A 14,884-nucleotide genomic window follows, 5' to 3' on the forward strand; every position below is an offset into this window, starting at 1 on the left:
TAAACCACCCTGCTCTATGGAGGACACGATAATATACTAAAAGGTGTTGATAAAAAGATCAACAAGGAGGGAACTGTGGAAGGGAAGTTAATGTGAGGATAGTTGCCCGCTTAGAGAATACATTAATATTAGTTGCTATTAAAGAAAAGGCACTTGCTAAAGCATGCTGGGAATGCTTGACTATATTTTAACACTGCTTTTGAATGAAAATAAGTAGGTTAGGTAACGTAAACAAAATACTGCTTAATATTTTGGTGTCGGCCTTAATATGATAACACACTGTCCTCCGAAAGATAACAAATGCATACGAGAATTGTTTTTAAACCAAGGGTAAAACATTCAGATTTCCTCTTGCGTATGTTCCCAGGTTTTATCTTTTCAAAGTTGTTTATTTCACACTATAAATATAATGGTTTTCAATTGTATAATTCAGAGTCCTGTGGAATGGCTATTTAGCCGGACCATGGCCCTCTCCGCAAATATTTGTGTCAAATAAATTTCCTGAATCTAGGCTCGAAGTATTTGTCTTTATTATAATTTCCACGACAGTACTCAATCATTATGGGCTAAGAGAGAAGTTGTGTGATAAAAGTAAAAATGGCATTTGTGAATGATTAGGTCACATTGGTCTGTCACAGACTAAATCTGGCATCAGTCATGGCACTGCAGGAAAGAAGGGCACCAATTGTTGATTTGAAATGAAATGTAACTGAGTACTTATACCCATCTTGATTCCAGAGAAATTCGTCAGTTTTGTCACAGGAACTCGATGCTTAATGTGGCTCACACTGTGATCTGGTGAAGGATAACTCGACCGGATGTGTGCAGAAAGATGAGCACCACTCTGAAACAAAGAGCAGTGTCGTTCCAAAGTGAACGATGGGGTTGGGTAGAGCAAAGTTTTTGTTGAGAAGAGGAGATAAGACCTGAAGCTGAGAACTTTGACAACGGCAGAGCTATCACGATGAATTGAGGAGCAAAGGTGAGACAGGTAGCAGTTTAAAAGTTACTTTGTCGATGATTTGTGACAGATCTTCTTTCCTGAGAAAATCAATAATGCAATTGGACAGCCACATGGAAGATTGTGATGAAAATAACTCATGTGATATGGCTAGGCCCAGAGCTGATGATGCATCTCAGTAACCGAGCGTGTGTGAAAGATGGTGCTTACTGAGCTCAGGTAAGGTCTGTGATTAGGGGAGAGAAGGTGCCTTGGATTGCTCCAAAGGTTCTTTGTGATTCGGACACAATGTAATCAAGAGAACAATGGCAGAAGTTTGTCTACTCTACTTTAATAGCAAAAATAATACAAATAAGAATAAAATATAAGAACAATGCAAATACGGATATAAAATAAGAATCTCATGCCGTTCTGCTCATCGGGGACACCGGTGGTTGATGGCGACTTTGAGATTCAGCTCTTGGCACCTGTCGCGACTCTCGGGATTCGGCTCCTGGCACCTGTCACGATTCTGGTCCGAGGTGAAGTCTAACGAATGAGCATTTATATGATATTTATGATATTTATACAGTGATATTTATACAGTGAAGTAAATAAGTCTGATAGATAAGCAGTTGGGAAAGTCAGCAAAATGTTGCAAATAGTTGGATAAATGAAGTATTAAACAAGCATAGTGTGACATGAGAATGAACACCTGAATTTGAACATCTGGCACTTTATGTTCCAGTAAACATCCTGGCCACAGAAGGCTGCCAAGTATCCTTAAACAGAATTAACCCATTCCTTGCAGAAGGCAAGATGAGATTAGAGAAGACCAAAATCACAAATGTAAGGAATCACTTAGTCGAGGTGAAATCCTTGGAACAGCATCTTCATGAATTTGTTGTACTTCTGTTGACCGGTGTCATAAGCCCACAGTGCCCTGAGAGGCATCAATTAAGTTCATGCCTGTGGAAGCAAAAAGTGGAAATAATGTTCATTCAATGCATGAATAATTGTGGCGAAATGCATCACATTTGGGAAATAGCACCTTATTTTATTGATTATGTATAGTTCCTGCAGGTGTGTCGTGGATTGTTGATGGGTGATATTCCACAAAGCCACATTGGAAAGCAATATGTGATGAATTCTCAGAAATTAAATTTGCCTGGCTGCTACACATTGGAAGAAATTAAGATTGTTCCTTGTATCCTCCACCAATTGGAGTGCATGCCTAATGGAAGATGAATTCCTAATGATTTTGACGTGTTTATGTAAACTTGTGGTTCTCCAGTTTTATTGTTCTATTGTGGACTGATTGGCACGGATGGTGAGAATTGGCAGCATATGACAGAATCTGATGGGCCAAAATACATGTATATTTTACATCACGGCGTTGCAGTTCTTGATCAAGGCCCACAACCATTGAATGTTCTACTCTCCACATCTTGAATGTTAGAGCTACTGTCATCTCCAGTAACACCCTAAGACTATCCAAAGGACATTGCTGAATTGATTGAGTATTTTTTTTTTAAAGCCAGTGATTGTCTTAATCCTTCTCAGGAGGAATGTCGTTGATCAATAAACAGCCTGTGGCTAAAACATATTTGGAAAGGGGAACAATGAGAAGTCAGCTCATGGCAGCCAAGTGAATCGCCTTTTTAATCTTAAAGTGCTGTCTACAGATACGCAGGGATAGGAAAAGGATGGCAAGGAGAGATTATGAAAACATGAGGTCTTAAAGATTTTCCTTTTCGGGTACACAAATACTGCAAATTGATGTCCTGCTAATGAGACTACATGAAACTAACTTCACGACCTGCAGAAAGTCCAGCTCTCCGAGAGTATCTTGATAACCGGTTCAACACATTATTCCGACTGTGGCACCTACCTAATCTACACAGTAGGAGTGAACATACCATTCCCAACAGGCCTCTAATGCGTTTTACAGAATGGAACAATCACATGAATTGTGAGTGAGTAATTTTGTTTCTAAGACGTGTACAAATGCACTGTTCAATTCAACAGTAATTTTTTATCAAAGTGTTTTTGTGTATGGCTGTGTGAGTGACTGCCATCGTTTTAGATTTTGTGTGTCAATAAAAGATTGTCTTTGTTTAAACCCACAAAGATTGTTGTTCGTTATTCAAATTGCCCACATGCTCAGGGATTAAAGAACATGGGCGTCATTCTCCGACCCCCCGCCGGGTCGGAGAATGGCCGTTGGCCGCCGTGAATCCCGCCCCCGCCCCCGCCGAAGTCTCCGCTCCCGGAGATTGGGCGGGGGCGGGAATCCGGCTGTGCCGGTTGGCGGGACCCCCCGCTGGATTCTCCGGCCCGGATGGGTCGAAGTCCCGCCCAGGAATTGCCTGTCCCGCCGGCGTAAATCAAACCTGGTATTTACCGGCGGGACCAGGCGGCGTGGGCGGGCTCCGGGGTCCTGGGGGGGGGGCGCGGGGCGATCTGACCTCGGGGGGTGCCCCCACGGTGGCCTGGCCCGCGATCGGGGCCCACCGATCCGCGGGCGGGCCTGTGCCGTGGGGGCACTCTTTCCCTTCCGCCTCCGCCACGGTCTCCACCATGGCGGAGGCGGAAGTGACTCTCCCCACTGCGCATGCGCGGGAAACTGACAGCGGCCGCTGACGCTCCCGCGCATGCGCTGGGAAACTGACAGCGGCCGCTGACGCTCCCGCGCATGCGCCGCATTTCCGCGCCAGCTGGCAGGGCAACAAACGCCATTTCCGCCAGCTGGCGGGGCGGAAATCCCTCCGGCGTCGGCCTAGCCCCTCAATGTTGGGGCTAGGCCGCCAAAGATGCGGAGACTTCCGCACCTTTTTGCCGGCGCGATGCCCGTCTGATTTGCGCCGGCTTTGGCGCCAGTCGGCGGGCATCCCGCCGTTGGGGGAGAATTTCGCCCCATATGTCTACCCTCTATTCATTGCAGATGTAGCAATCGAACCAAGGGTTTTGGTGGCTCTCTCCCTCACCCTATCCATAATAAGATGCACCCATTTCCCACCATCTAATGTAATTCCTGCCATAACATAGAACAAATTGGAGCAAACATCATCAAGATTGTTCGTGCTCACTACATGTCTTTGGAAACAAGTAAATTCCCAAATCGGGATATTATAATTATTACCATCTTAAATCAGATTTCTCAGTAGTTTGCTTGAATCTTGCACCAAGTCCGAAATATTTTCTCCAATTCAGCAACATTTTGGAAAATAATCCAAACATGAATGCTCAGTTCACTATATACCCAAACTATATTCTTTATTCTCGTGTACAATGGACTGTTCATTCAGTGTCAGCAATTCCCATCCACCACCACTCTCCTCCGCTTGCTGAATTTGTTCTATCTCTCAACAACCTCTCCTTTAACTCATCCCATTTTCTCCAAATCAAAGGTGTAGCAATGGGTACCCGCATGGGCCCTAGCTACTTGTCTTTTTATGGGGTGTGTGGAACATTCTTTGTTCCAGGCCTACCCGGGTCCCCTCCCACAACTCCTTTGCCAATACATTGATGACTATTTTGGTGCGCTTCATGCTCTCGTCTGGCCCTGGAAAAACTTTGCTTCCAGTTTCCACCCCTCCATCACTTTCACCTGGTCCATCTCAGACACTTCCCTTCCCTTCCTTGATTTTTCTTTCTCCATTTCCGGCAAGAGACTATCTACTAATATCCACTACAAGCCCACTGACTCCCACAGCTCTCTGGACTACAGCTCTTCGCAACCTACACCCTGTAAGGACTCCATCCCTTTCTCTGAACTCCTTCGCCTCCGTCGCATTTGTTCCGATGATGGCACTTTCCAAAATGGTGCTTCGAAAATGTGTTCCTTCTTCCTCAACCGTGATTTCCCACCTACCGTTGTTGACAGGGCCCTCAACAGTGAGCAGTCCATCTCCCGCGCCACTACCCTCGCCCCCTCTCCTCCCTCCCAGAACAAGGATAGAGTCCCCCTCGTCCTCGCATTTCATCCCACCAGCCTCCGTATGCAAAGCATAATCCTCCGCCATTTTTGCCAACTTCAGCGTGATGCCACCACCAAACACATCTTCCCTTCACTCCCTCTGTCAGCATTCTGCAGAGACCGTTCCCTCCGAGATAATCTAGTCCACTCCTCCACCATACCCAGTACCTCTCCCATCACCCATGGCACTTCCCCATGCAATCGCAGAAGCAGTAACACCTGCCCCTTTACCTCTTCCATGCTTAACATCCCAGGCCCAAGACACTCATTCCAGGTTAAGCAGCATTTCACTTGCATCTCTTCCAATCTGGTCTATTCCATTCGCTGCTCCCAATGTGGTCTCCTCTATATCGGAGAGACCAAACGCAGACTGGATGATCGCTTTGTTGAGCTTATTCGGTCTGTGCACATTCAGGACCCTGACCTTCCCGTTGCTTGCCATTTTAACAAAAGACCCTGCTGCCATGCCCACATGTCTGTCCTTGGCCTGCTGCAATGTTCCAGTGAAGCTCAATGCAAACTGGAGGAACAACATCTCATCTTCCGGTTAGGCACGCTACAGCCTTCCGGTCTCAACATCGAATTCAACAACTTCAGATGATTAGCTCTACCCCACCTAGACCCATTTGTTTTCATCCCATTTCATTTCAACTGTCTCTTACCATTTCTTTCTTTCTTCTCTTTCTTAATATATATTAAACCCCACCCCCAATCTTATCCACCTTTCCTTACCCTTTCTCCTCTTTGCTTCCCCCTTCCCCTCCCCCACATCTACATCTATCACAGTTTAGCCTCTGATATTAGTTTCTCTGCTGTTTGGCCTTTCACACCTTTTGGTCTATCTGGGGACTGCCATTAGCACGCTTTTCCCTTGGTTTCTGTGGCTATTAGCACCCCGTTTCCCTGGGTTTCAGTGGCTATGATTCATTGTTCATTCTCACTCCACAGTATAAATATTCCCCACATTCTCTGACTGTTAGCTTTGACAAAGTGTCATCGGACTCGAAATGTTAGCTCTTTTCTCTCCCTACAGATGCTGCCGGACCTGCTGAGGTTTTCCAGCATTTTCTCTTTCGTTTCAGATTCGAGCATACGCAGTAATTTGCTTTTATCCAGTGTTCATGGCTCTTAATGGACAGTTTTGAAATTGAACTTACTAGATTTGGTAATAAAACATAGGAAAGAATAGGTGCAGGAGTAGCGATTCAGTCCTTCCAGCCTGCTCCTCCATTCATTATGATCATGGTTGATCATTTAAATCCCTAATCCCGCTTTCACCCCTATCTTTTGATCCTCTTTGTCCCAAGTCTTATGTCTAACTCCTTCTTGAAAACACAATATTTTGGCCTCCACTGCTTTCCGTGGTAGTAAATTCCACAGGCTTACCTGGGTGAAGAAATGGCTCCCTAACTCAGACCAAGATGGTGTACCTGTATCATCAGAATGTGGCCCCTGATAGTCAGAGGCTTTTCCCCAGGGTAGAGGGGTCAATTACTAGGGGGCATAGGTTTAAGGTGAGAGGGGCAAGGTTTAGAGTAGATGTACGAGGCAAGTTTTTTACGCAGAGGGTAGTGGGTGCCTGGAACTCGCTACCGGAGGAGGTAGTGGAAGCAGGGACGATAGGGACATTTAAGGGGCATCTTGACAAATATATGAATAGGTGGGAATAGAAGGATACGGACCCAGGAAGTGTAGAAGATTGTAGTTTAGTCGGGCAGTATGGTCGGCGCGGGCTTGGAGGGCCGAAGGGCCTGTTCCTGTGCTGTACATTTCTTTGTTCTTTGTTCTTTGTTCTGGACAACCTTCAGGAACATCCTTCCTGCATCTACCCTGTTTAGTTCTGTTAGAATTTTACAGGTTTCTTTGAGATCCCCCCATATTCATCTGCACTCTAGCGGACAGAATCCTAGCTGATTCAATCTCTCCTCATATGCCAATCATGCTGTGCCAGGAATCCATCTGGCAGACCTTCTCTGGGCCCCCTCAAGAGCAAGAACATCTTTCCTCAGATAAGGAGACCAAAACTTCACACAATGTTCCAGGTTTGGCCTCAACAAGGCCCTGTGTAATTCCTGCTCCTGTACTCGAATCCTCTCACTATGAAGGCCAACATACCATTTGCCTTCTTTACTGCCTCCTGCACCTGCATGTGAGTCAGCACAGAAAAATTGCCATGAAATTCGATTTGCTCATAAACCGGAGTAGTTCTGTCATGTCCTCCCTGGAAAATTGCATTTCACCCTATTCAGGGTACATCAGTGTCAAGTCCTACAAGATTCCATTGACAGTGAATATCATGTGGCCACCTGCAGATCAGAATTAACCACTGCCATGTGTGTGATATTCCTAAACTGAGAACAAACCAGGGACATTGACAGTGTAGAGGCCCTTTTGAGAGAGACTGGAACTAGTGGGCACAGATTAAAATAAGGAAGTATCTATTTAAAAAGGAGATGAGGAGCTTTTTTACCCTTTTCTCAGAGGTTTGTGCATCCTTGGAATGCTTTTCCCCAGAGTACAGTGGATGTAGGGACATTTATATGTTTAAGGCAGAGGTAGATGAATTCCTGATTAACAGGAGAGTGAAAAGGTATTCAGGCTCGGTGAAGATGTGGAATTGAGGCCCCAGTAAATGGCGAACCCAATTTGAAGGAGCAGGATGGCCGACTCCTGCCCCAAATTTTTATGCAAGTTTTTTTCACAAATGGAAATGCATGCATTTCATTTGCCTTTTCAAAAAAGATGGTTGGTGAGTTATGGCATTTTCTGCCCACATACCTCGTAGTTCACTGTAAACTGACCGATCCTGCAGGTCTAAGCCCTGTTAAAATTTAAAAAGTGTTTGATTTAATTGAACAGCAACAGAATGTGATAAAAAAAACTGAAATAATTGAATGATTGAGAGGAATACATCAAGTATTTTCCTGACCATGTAAGTAGAGTTTTCTTCAAGTGGTTTTGTAGATTGCTCCTGCGAAAATGCAATTTTCAAAATAAAATGTAATCAGGTACTTAAGACATCCATGTCATTACTTCGGAAATTACTAATATTAACATGTCACATATCCCACAATAAATGTAATGCCCAAATTACCATCCCCTAATTAAATTTCAGTGGCGACTGTTCCTTTTTCTTGTGTGTTAAATGAAGAGCAACAAGGCACCGAATATGCAATTTACAGACACTTTGTTTATCCTTCTAGTGGCAAAATTGCAAATTAACCCAAATATTCCATCTTGCACCAGGTAAATCTTTGGATCGTCTTAAAGACCAACTGATTCACTAATAGACTAAGACCAAGAAAATTGAAACCGTTGACTTAGTCTGGTTTATGAATGAATCCAGTTTACCTTGGCTGCAGGAGCAATAACATTGTTAACGTTACTAGAATGAGCTCAGCAATGTGACCATGTGTTAACATAACTGCACCAACCTTCTCTTTTCTTGGGATATTTTCATAGGTGGTTGCTGAATTCTCACTTTTTGAAACAGCGATTCCTGTGAGAATACAACAGAGTTAATCAGCCACCAACATCATATGATCATAGAATCATACACTGACACAACACAGAAGAAAGTATTTCTGTCCACTTTGCCAGTAACAGTTCTTTGAAAGTTCTATCAAATTAATCCCATTCGCCAGACTATTTCCATATTTTTGTAAGTTCCCTTTATGCCTTTTAAGTGTCTATTCAATCTCTTTGTGATATCACTGTTCAATTTGCATCCACCAGAATTTTATGCCATATGTTCCGGTGACAGCAATTTGCTGCCTAACGAGAAAGTAACACATCTCGCCGCTGTCTGTTTCATTAATAAAATTGCACCTTTAACAACTATTTACTGGTCCTCTGTGATTTGTAACAGTTTCTCATAATTTCACCCATCGCCATATTTTGCAGTATTGAACGCCTCTTTTAACTCAGAAATTTTGCACCAAGCTTTAAGAAGAATAAGCCGAGCAACTCCAGTTCCGCCACGGAACTGAAGCCATATTTCTCTGGCACTATTCCAGTAAATCTTCAATATACCCTTTTGAAGAGAATGGCATTAGTCCTAAATCACTGAACCACTCTTGATGTTAACAAAGTTAGAACAGTTGCTTCATGTTCTAAGAAATTGCAGTTTTTGTTTCTTGTTCTTGTTTCTGGTTTTGAAGTGAATTCTGTGTTGATTAAATAATTATTACTGGATTTGTTGGATTAATTTTACAACTTCAGGGTACAACTCGAAAGACCTGAACCAATGAATGCAAAATAGTCTAACCTGCCAAATACTCAGAGTGATTCTGACTTTGTGCAATTATGTGAGATGAGTGATAGTGATTCGTATTCCCATTATACATTGCTCAAAATGAATCAGGAAAGGTGTACAATGAGCTCCGGATGGAGCTTCATCTGTTTTACATTCAGACACACGTTAAATTGTCTCAATAATTCAACATGTGTGTGCTTGTGAAACTGAATGATATTACAAATTGAGCGCCCAATTAGAAGACAGTACAATTATTCATATCTGCAATATGTTCATCTCAAGTACAGCTCTGCATTCTGATATAAATCATTGAGGTTTTGAATTTATATATTTTTTTCTTTTTTCTTTTTAATTTAGAGTACCCAATTCATTTTTTTTCAATTAAGGGGCAACTTAGGGCAGCACGGTAGCATTGTGGATAGCACAATTGCTTCACAGCTCCAGGGTGCCAGGTTCGATTCCGGCTTGGGTCACTGTCTGTGCGGAGTCTGCACATCCTCCCCGTGTGTGCGTGGGTTTCCTCCGGGTGCTCCGGTTTCCTCCCACAGTCCAAAGATGTGCAGGTTAGGTGGATTGGCCATGATAAATTGCCCTTAGTGTCCAAAATTGCCCTTAGTGTTGGGTGGGTTTGCTGGGTTGTGGGGTTGAGGGGATGGGGTGGAGGTGTTGACCTTGGGTAGGGTGCTCTTTCCAAGAGCCGGTGCAGACTCGATGGGCCGAATGGCCTCCTTCTGCACTGTAAATTCTATGATAATCTATGATTAGCGTGGCCAATCCACCTCCCCTGCACATCTTTGGCTTGTGAGGGCGAAACCCAAGCAAACACGGGGAGAATGTGCAAACTCCACAGGGAAAGTGGCCCAGAGCCGGGATCGAACCTGCGACCTCGACGCCGTGAGGCAGCAGTGCAAACCACTGTGCCACCGTGCTGCCAGTTTTGAATTTATATTAAGTATGTGCAGCTCTCTGTCAAGTGAGGCAATCATATGAAGACATGTACAGAAATATAGATTAGATGTTATAAATGTCAAGGGATTTGCATAAGATATACTTTGCGTAAAAGATTGCTTCCTTTCACCATTCACAAGTTAGTGGCTTGTTGGAAACCTCTCAAGCAGAATGTTGAGCGATACAAGTGCTGATATCACTTGCTTTCAAAACTGCAATGGGTTCTGTGGACAACTATTTGGAAAGCACTCATTAATTTATTTACATTAAAGTCCAAAATTAAAGCTTCAAATATATTTCTGATGTATGCTTATTTAAAATAACTTTGTCATGAGAGTGTCCCTTTAAGAAATGTGTGTTTATGACATGGTTTCAGTGATGTCATTGTGTGGGTGGAGCTGGGTTGTGGTGCTGGCTTTTACTTTTGTTTTGAGTTGGGAGCTGGCTTTGGCTCTGAGTTTTACTTTCGGTTTACACAGTTGTAAGTTGGATTCAGACAAAGAAAGTTTCTCTTGTCTCTATCTTTCTACATATTAAAAGGTGTCCAGATCACTTAATAATTTAAAAGTGATAACTGTTTTCTGGAAAGAATTCAACCCTACTATTTTGGTAAAAGGATTTACTGATTTATTAGATGTTTTCAAATTGAAACAGTTGAAAGGGAAGCTATTAAGGGTTATATATAGAGAGAACTGTAGCTCTATGGAGTAATTATGTTTGCAGTTGATAAAAATGCTTACTATGTGTTTTTATAGAAATGTTAACTGAATTTGTAGAATAAACTTTGTTTTTGATTTAAAATGCTTAAGGCCTCTTGTGAATAACACTTGAAAGGTAGGCCCTTATGCTCCTCATAACCATAATCAATAAACAGTTGTGGGTCAGGTGAACTCCATGATATACTTTGGGTTTTCTAAACCCTGGTCCATAACAACTTCAAATCAAAAAGCATTAACTAGCCTGCAGTGCGACAGCAACAGGCAAGTATTTCACTTACTGTTTGCATTGCTGTTCGTAGCATATTGTCCTTGTGATGAATCTTTCAACCTAAACAAATGTTGTGCAAAGGAATAAAATGTAAACTTTTCAGGAAGATTTAATATTGAATTCATGATCTGGAACTGAAAGTATATTTGTTAATGCCTTATTCTGAGTGAAAATTGTTTTGCTAACAAGAAGGAAGTAAATGCATGTGCACTGGCCACCATCTACATTGTTTTATTTTTTCAGCAGACATGGCAGCTGGTCCAGCACTATTTTTGCCCATCCCTAATTACCCTTGGGATGGTGTTGTCAGCCCAGCGACAGTGAAGTAACACCAAGAGTCAAAAGCAAATATATTCAGATATAATTAGTGAGAACGAAATAAATAGGTCAGATGCTGGAGATATAACTTAGATTACCAGAATAAAGCCATGCATTCCACTCCTTACTTTGCACCAGGTTATTTATATTACCTAATGACTCAAAAATCAAAACTCGGAGCTGATCGAGAAGGAAAATAAATTTGGCAGAAACCTAAAAGATTCAATGTCTTAGATTCTGTGTAATTCAGAGATTCAAAACCAGGTCACCTCACCGGTAACAGTGGAGAAATGTCCGAATGACATTTGTGAGGAACGAATAAAGGAAGATTTACTTTACTGGTGTAAACATGCATTATAATCATATGCATTTGAACAGTGATATAGAAATATTTTGAATCACCTATTCATATATCTGCTTTACTTTAATCCACATGACCCTGGACAAAACTGCGGAAGGGGCCGGTAACATTAAAAAAACTTTACCTGCAAGCTCTCCTTTTGATCAACCATGCACTTATCCCAATGATCAATCCCAGAATAAAAGCAGCAATCGCCATGCCTATTATGGCACCTAAACTTAATTTAGGGATCTCTGTGGGTGAATCTGAAAATGCAACAAGACAAAATATTGAAATCTATATCAAGTTTTGGAAAAAATTGTAATCCTGTAATGATGTGTGTATATTTAAGTTTCTATTGTCATAGTACTTGACTGCTGAAATGAAATGAAAATGAAAATCGCTTATTGTCACAAGTAGGCTTCAATGAAGTTACTGTGAAAAGCCCCTAGGCGCCTGTTCGGGGAGGCTGGTACAGGAATTGAACTATTTAACCAACTGTATCTGCTGTGTATTTTATCCTTATTCGTGTTATAAATTAACATTAATTGTGGTTCAACTTATAAAAATGGTGACTGTAATTATTCAGCAGACACGGGCCAAAGTCGTCAGGTATTTTTATACGTATTATTGGTCAATTCACTTGTATTGTGATTCCGGAATAAGTGGGGCTAGAATTGACCGCACATGTTCACAGGGAGTCATAATATAATTTAATGACCTTTATTTGTGTCATAAGTAGGCTTACATGAACACTGCAATGAAGTTACTGTGAAAATCCCCTAGTCGCCATTCACCGGCGCCTGTTCTTCGGCCCTTCAAGCCTGTACCGGTCATGATACCAACATTGACGAAAACCCTCAGCATTTCCTTGTGCCGTAACCCTCTATACTCATCCGATCCGTGAATTTGTCAAGATGCCTTTTGAATGCCGTTAATGTATCTGCTTCCAAAACCTTCCCTGGCATCGCGTTCCAGGCACTCACCACCCTCTGCATAAAAGGCCTGCCTCGCACATCTCCTCTAAACTTTAGAGGACCCATGGACCTCAAACCTCTGCCCCCTGATGATTGACCCCCCCCCCCCCCCCACCCTGGGAAAGCGTGCCTGCCCATCCACTCTATCCATGCCCCTCATAATCCTGTAGAGCTCTATCAGGCCATCACTCAACCTCCGTGGTTCTAATAAAAACAGTGAGGGTCTATTCAGCCTCTCCGCATAGCTAAGCCCCTCCAGACCAGGCAACATTCTGGTAAACCTCCTCTGCACCCTCTCCAAAGCCTTTGCATCCTTCTGGTACCATGGCGATCAGAATTGTGCGTAATATTCCAAGTGCAGCCTTACCAAGGTTCTAGACAACTGCAGCATGACTTGCCAGTTTTTTATACTCGATGCCCCATCTAATGAAGACAAGTATTCCATATGCTTTCTTGACTATTTTGTACATTGTGTTGCCATTTTCCAAGATCTGTAGACGTGCACGCCCAGATCTCTCTGACTTTCTATATTCCCAAGAGTTTTACCATTTACTGTATATTTCCCCTGTATGTCAGACGTACCAAAATGCATTACCTCACATTTGTCTTGATTAAACTCCATTCTCCATTTCTCTGCCCAAGTCTCCAACCTATCTATGTCCTGCTGTATCTTCAACACCATCTGCCACTCCACCAACCTTAGTGTAATCCGCAAACTTCCAAATCAGACCAGTTACATTTTCTATCAAATCCTACCTACTACTCGCCAAGTCCATTTGTTTCCAAATGGGTATAAATCCTGTCACTGAGAATTCTCTCCAATAATTTACCTACTACCGATGTGAGGTTCACCGGCCTATCGTTTCCAGGATTATTCCTCCAAACTTTCTTAAACTGCGGCACCACATTAGCTATTCCCAGTCCTCTGAGGTCTCACCTGTAGTCAATGAGGATACAAAGATGTCAGCCAAGGCCCCAGCAATTTCCTCCCTTGTTTTCCTCAGTATTCTGGGGTAAATCCCATCCGGCCCAGGAGACATATCTACCTTATTATCTTTTAAAAGACGCCATACCTCCTCCTTTTCGATGTCAACATGACCCAGTTTGTCCACACACCCTACCCAAGAATGGGGCGAAATTCTCCGTTATCGGCGGAAAGTCCGCCGATCGGCGCAAAAGACGGCGCAAATCCGACTTGCGTCACGTCGGAAAAATGGGTCGATAGTCTCCGGCCCGAAATGGGCTAGCAGCGACGTAACGGGATCGGCGCTTGCGCAGTGGTTCACGCCGTGCAGCGTCATACGCGCTGCACGGCGTGACGGCTCATAAGGCCGCGCTGCTCCCCCCCACCTGACCGGAACACCTGACCGCAACACCCGTCTGGATGGCTGGCTGTCGCTCATCCCCGAGGTTCGAGTCACGCGATGTGGAGGCGCTCCTGGACGCGGTGGAGCAGAGGAGGGACGCCCTGTATCCCGGGCATGGCCGCAGAGTTGCCCCACGCCACAGCCGGCGTCTGTGGAGGGAAGTGGCAGAGGCCGTCACCGCTGTGGCCATGACACCACGGACAGGCACCCAGTGCCACAAGAAGGTGAATGACCTCGTCAGAGCAGGCAGGGTGAGCCTCCCCATATCCCCCCTCCCCATATCCCCCTCCCCCATATCCCCCCTCCCCCATATCCCCCATATCCCGCCCTCCCCCATATCCCCCCTCCCCCATATCCCCCCTCCCCCATATCCCCCATATCCCCCTCCCCCATATCCCCCATATCCCCCCTCCCGCATATCCCCCTCCCCATATCCCCCTCCCCATATCCCCCATATCCCCCCTCCCGCATATCCCCCCTCCCCCATATCCCCCCTCCCCATATCCCCCATATCCCCCCTCCCCATATCCCCCCTCGCCCATATCCCCCATATCCCCCCTCCCCCATAGCCCCCATATCCCCCCTCCCCCATATCCCCCCACCCCCATATCCCCCCTCCCCCATATCCCCCCTCCCCCATATCCCCATATCCCCCATATCCCCCTCCCCCATATCCCCCCTCCCCCATATCCCCCATATCCCCCCTCCCCATATCCCCCTCCCCATATCCCCCATATCCCCCTCCCCATATCCCCCTCCCCCATATCCCCCCT

At 44.3% G+C, this 14,884-nt stretch overlaps 1 protein-coding gene across 2 annotated transcripts in view; it reads right to left on the reverse strand.

Moving 5' to 3' along the window:
* Nucleotides 1-1,276: 1,276 nt before the first annotated feature.
* Nucleotides 1,277-14,884, reverse strand: part of LOC140386589 (pregnancy-specific glycoprotein 22-like) — a 183,231-nt gene continuing 169,623 nt past the window's right edge. For both annotated transcript variants that reach the window (XM_072469046.1, XM_072469045.1), the window contains exons 6-11: nucleotides 11,913-12,033; nucleotides 11,120-11,169; nucleotides 8,354-8,418; nucleotides 7,849-7,890; nucleotides 7,698-7,740; nucleotides 1,277-1,909 (exon numbers count right to left, since the gene is read on the reverse strand). In XM_072469046.1, the coding sequence (XP_072325147.1) occupies nucleotides 1,866-1,909; nucleotides 7,698-7,740; nucleotides 7,849-7,890; nucleotides 8,354-8,418; nucleotides 11,120-11,169; nucleotides 11,913-12,033 (365 nt within the window). In that variant the 3' untranslated portion in view covers nucleotides 1,277-1,865. The remainder of the gene's footprint in view (nucleotides 1,910-7,697; nucleotides 7,741-7,848; nucleotides 7,891-8,353; nucleotides 8,419-11,119; nucleotides 11,170-11,912; nucleotides 12,034-14,884) is intronic.

This window comes from Scyliorhinus torazame, chromosome 12 (genome assembly GCF_047496885.1).
Source record: "Scyliorhinus torazame isolate Kashiwa2021f chromosome 12, sScyTor2.1, whole genome shotgun sequence".
NCBI classification, from domain to species: domain Eukaryota; kingdom Metazoa; phylum Chordata; class Chondrichthyes; order Carcharhiniformes; family Scyliorhinidae; genus Scyliorhinus; species Scyliorhinus torazame.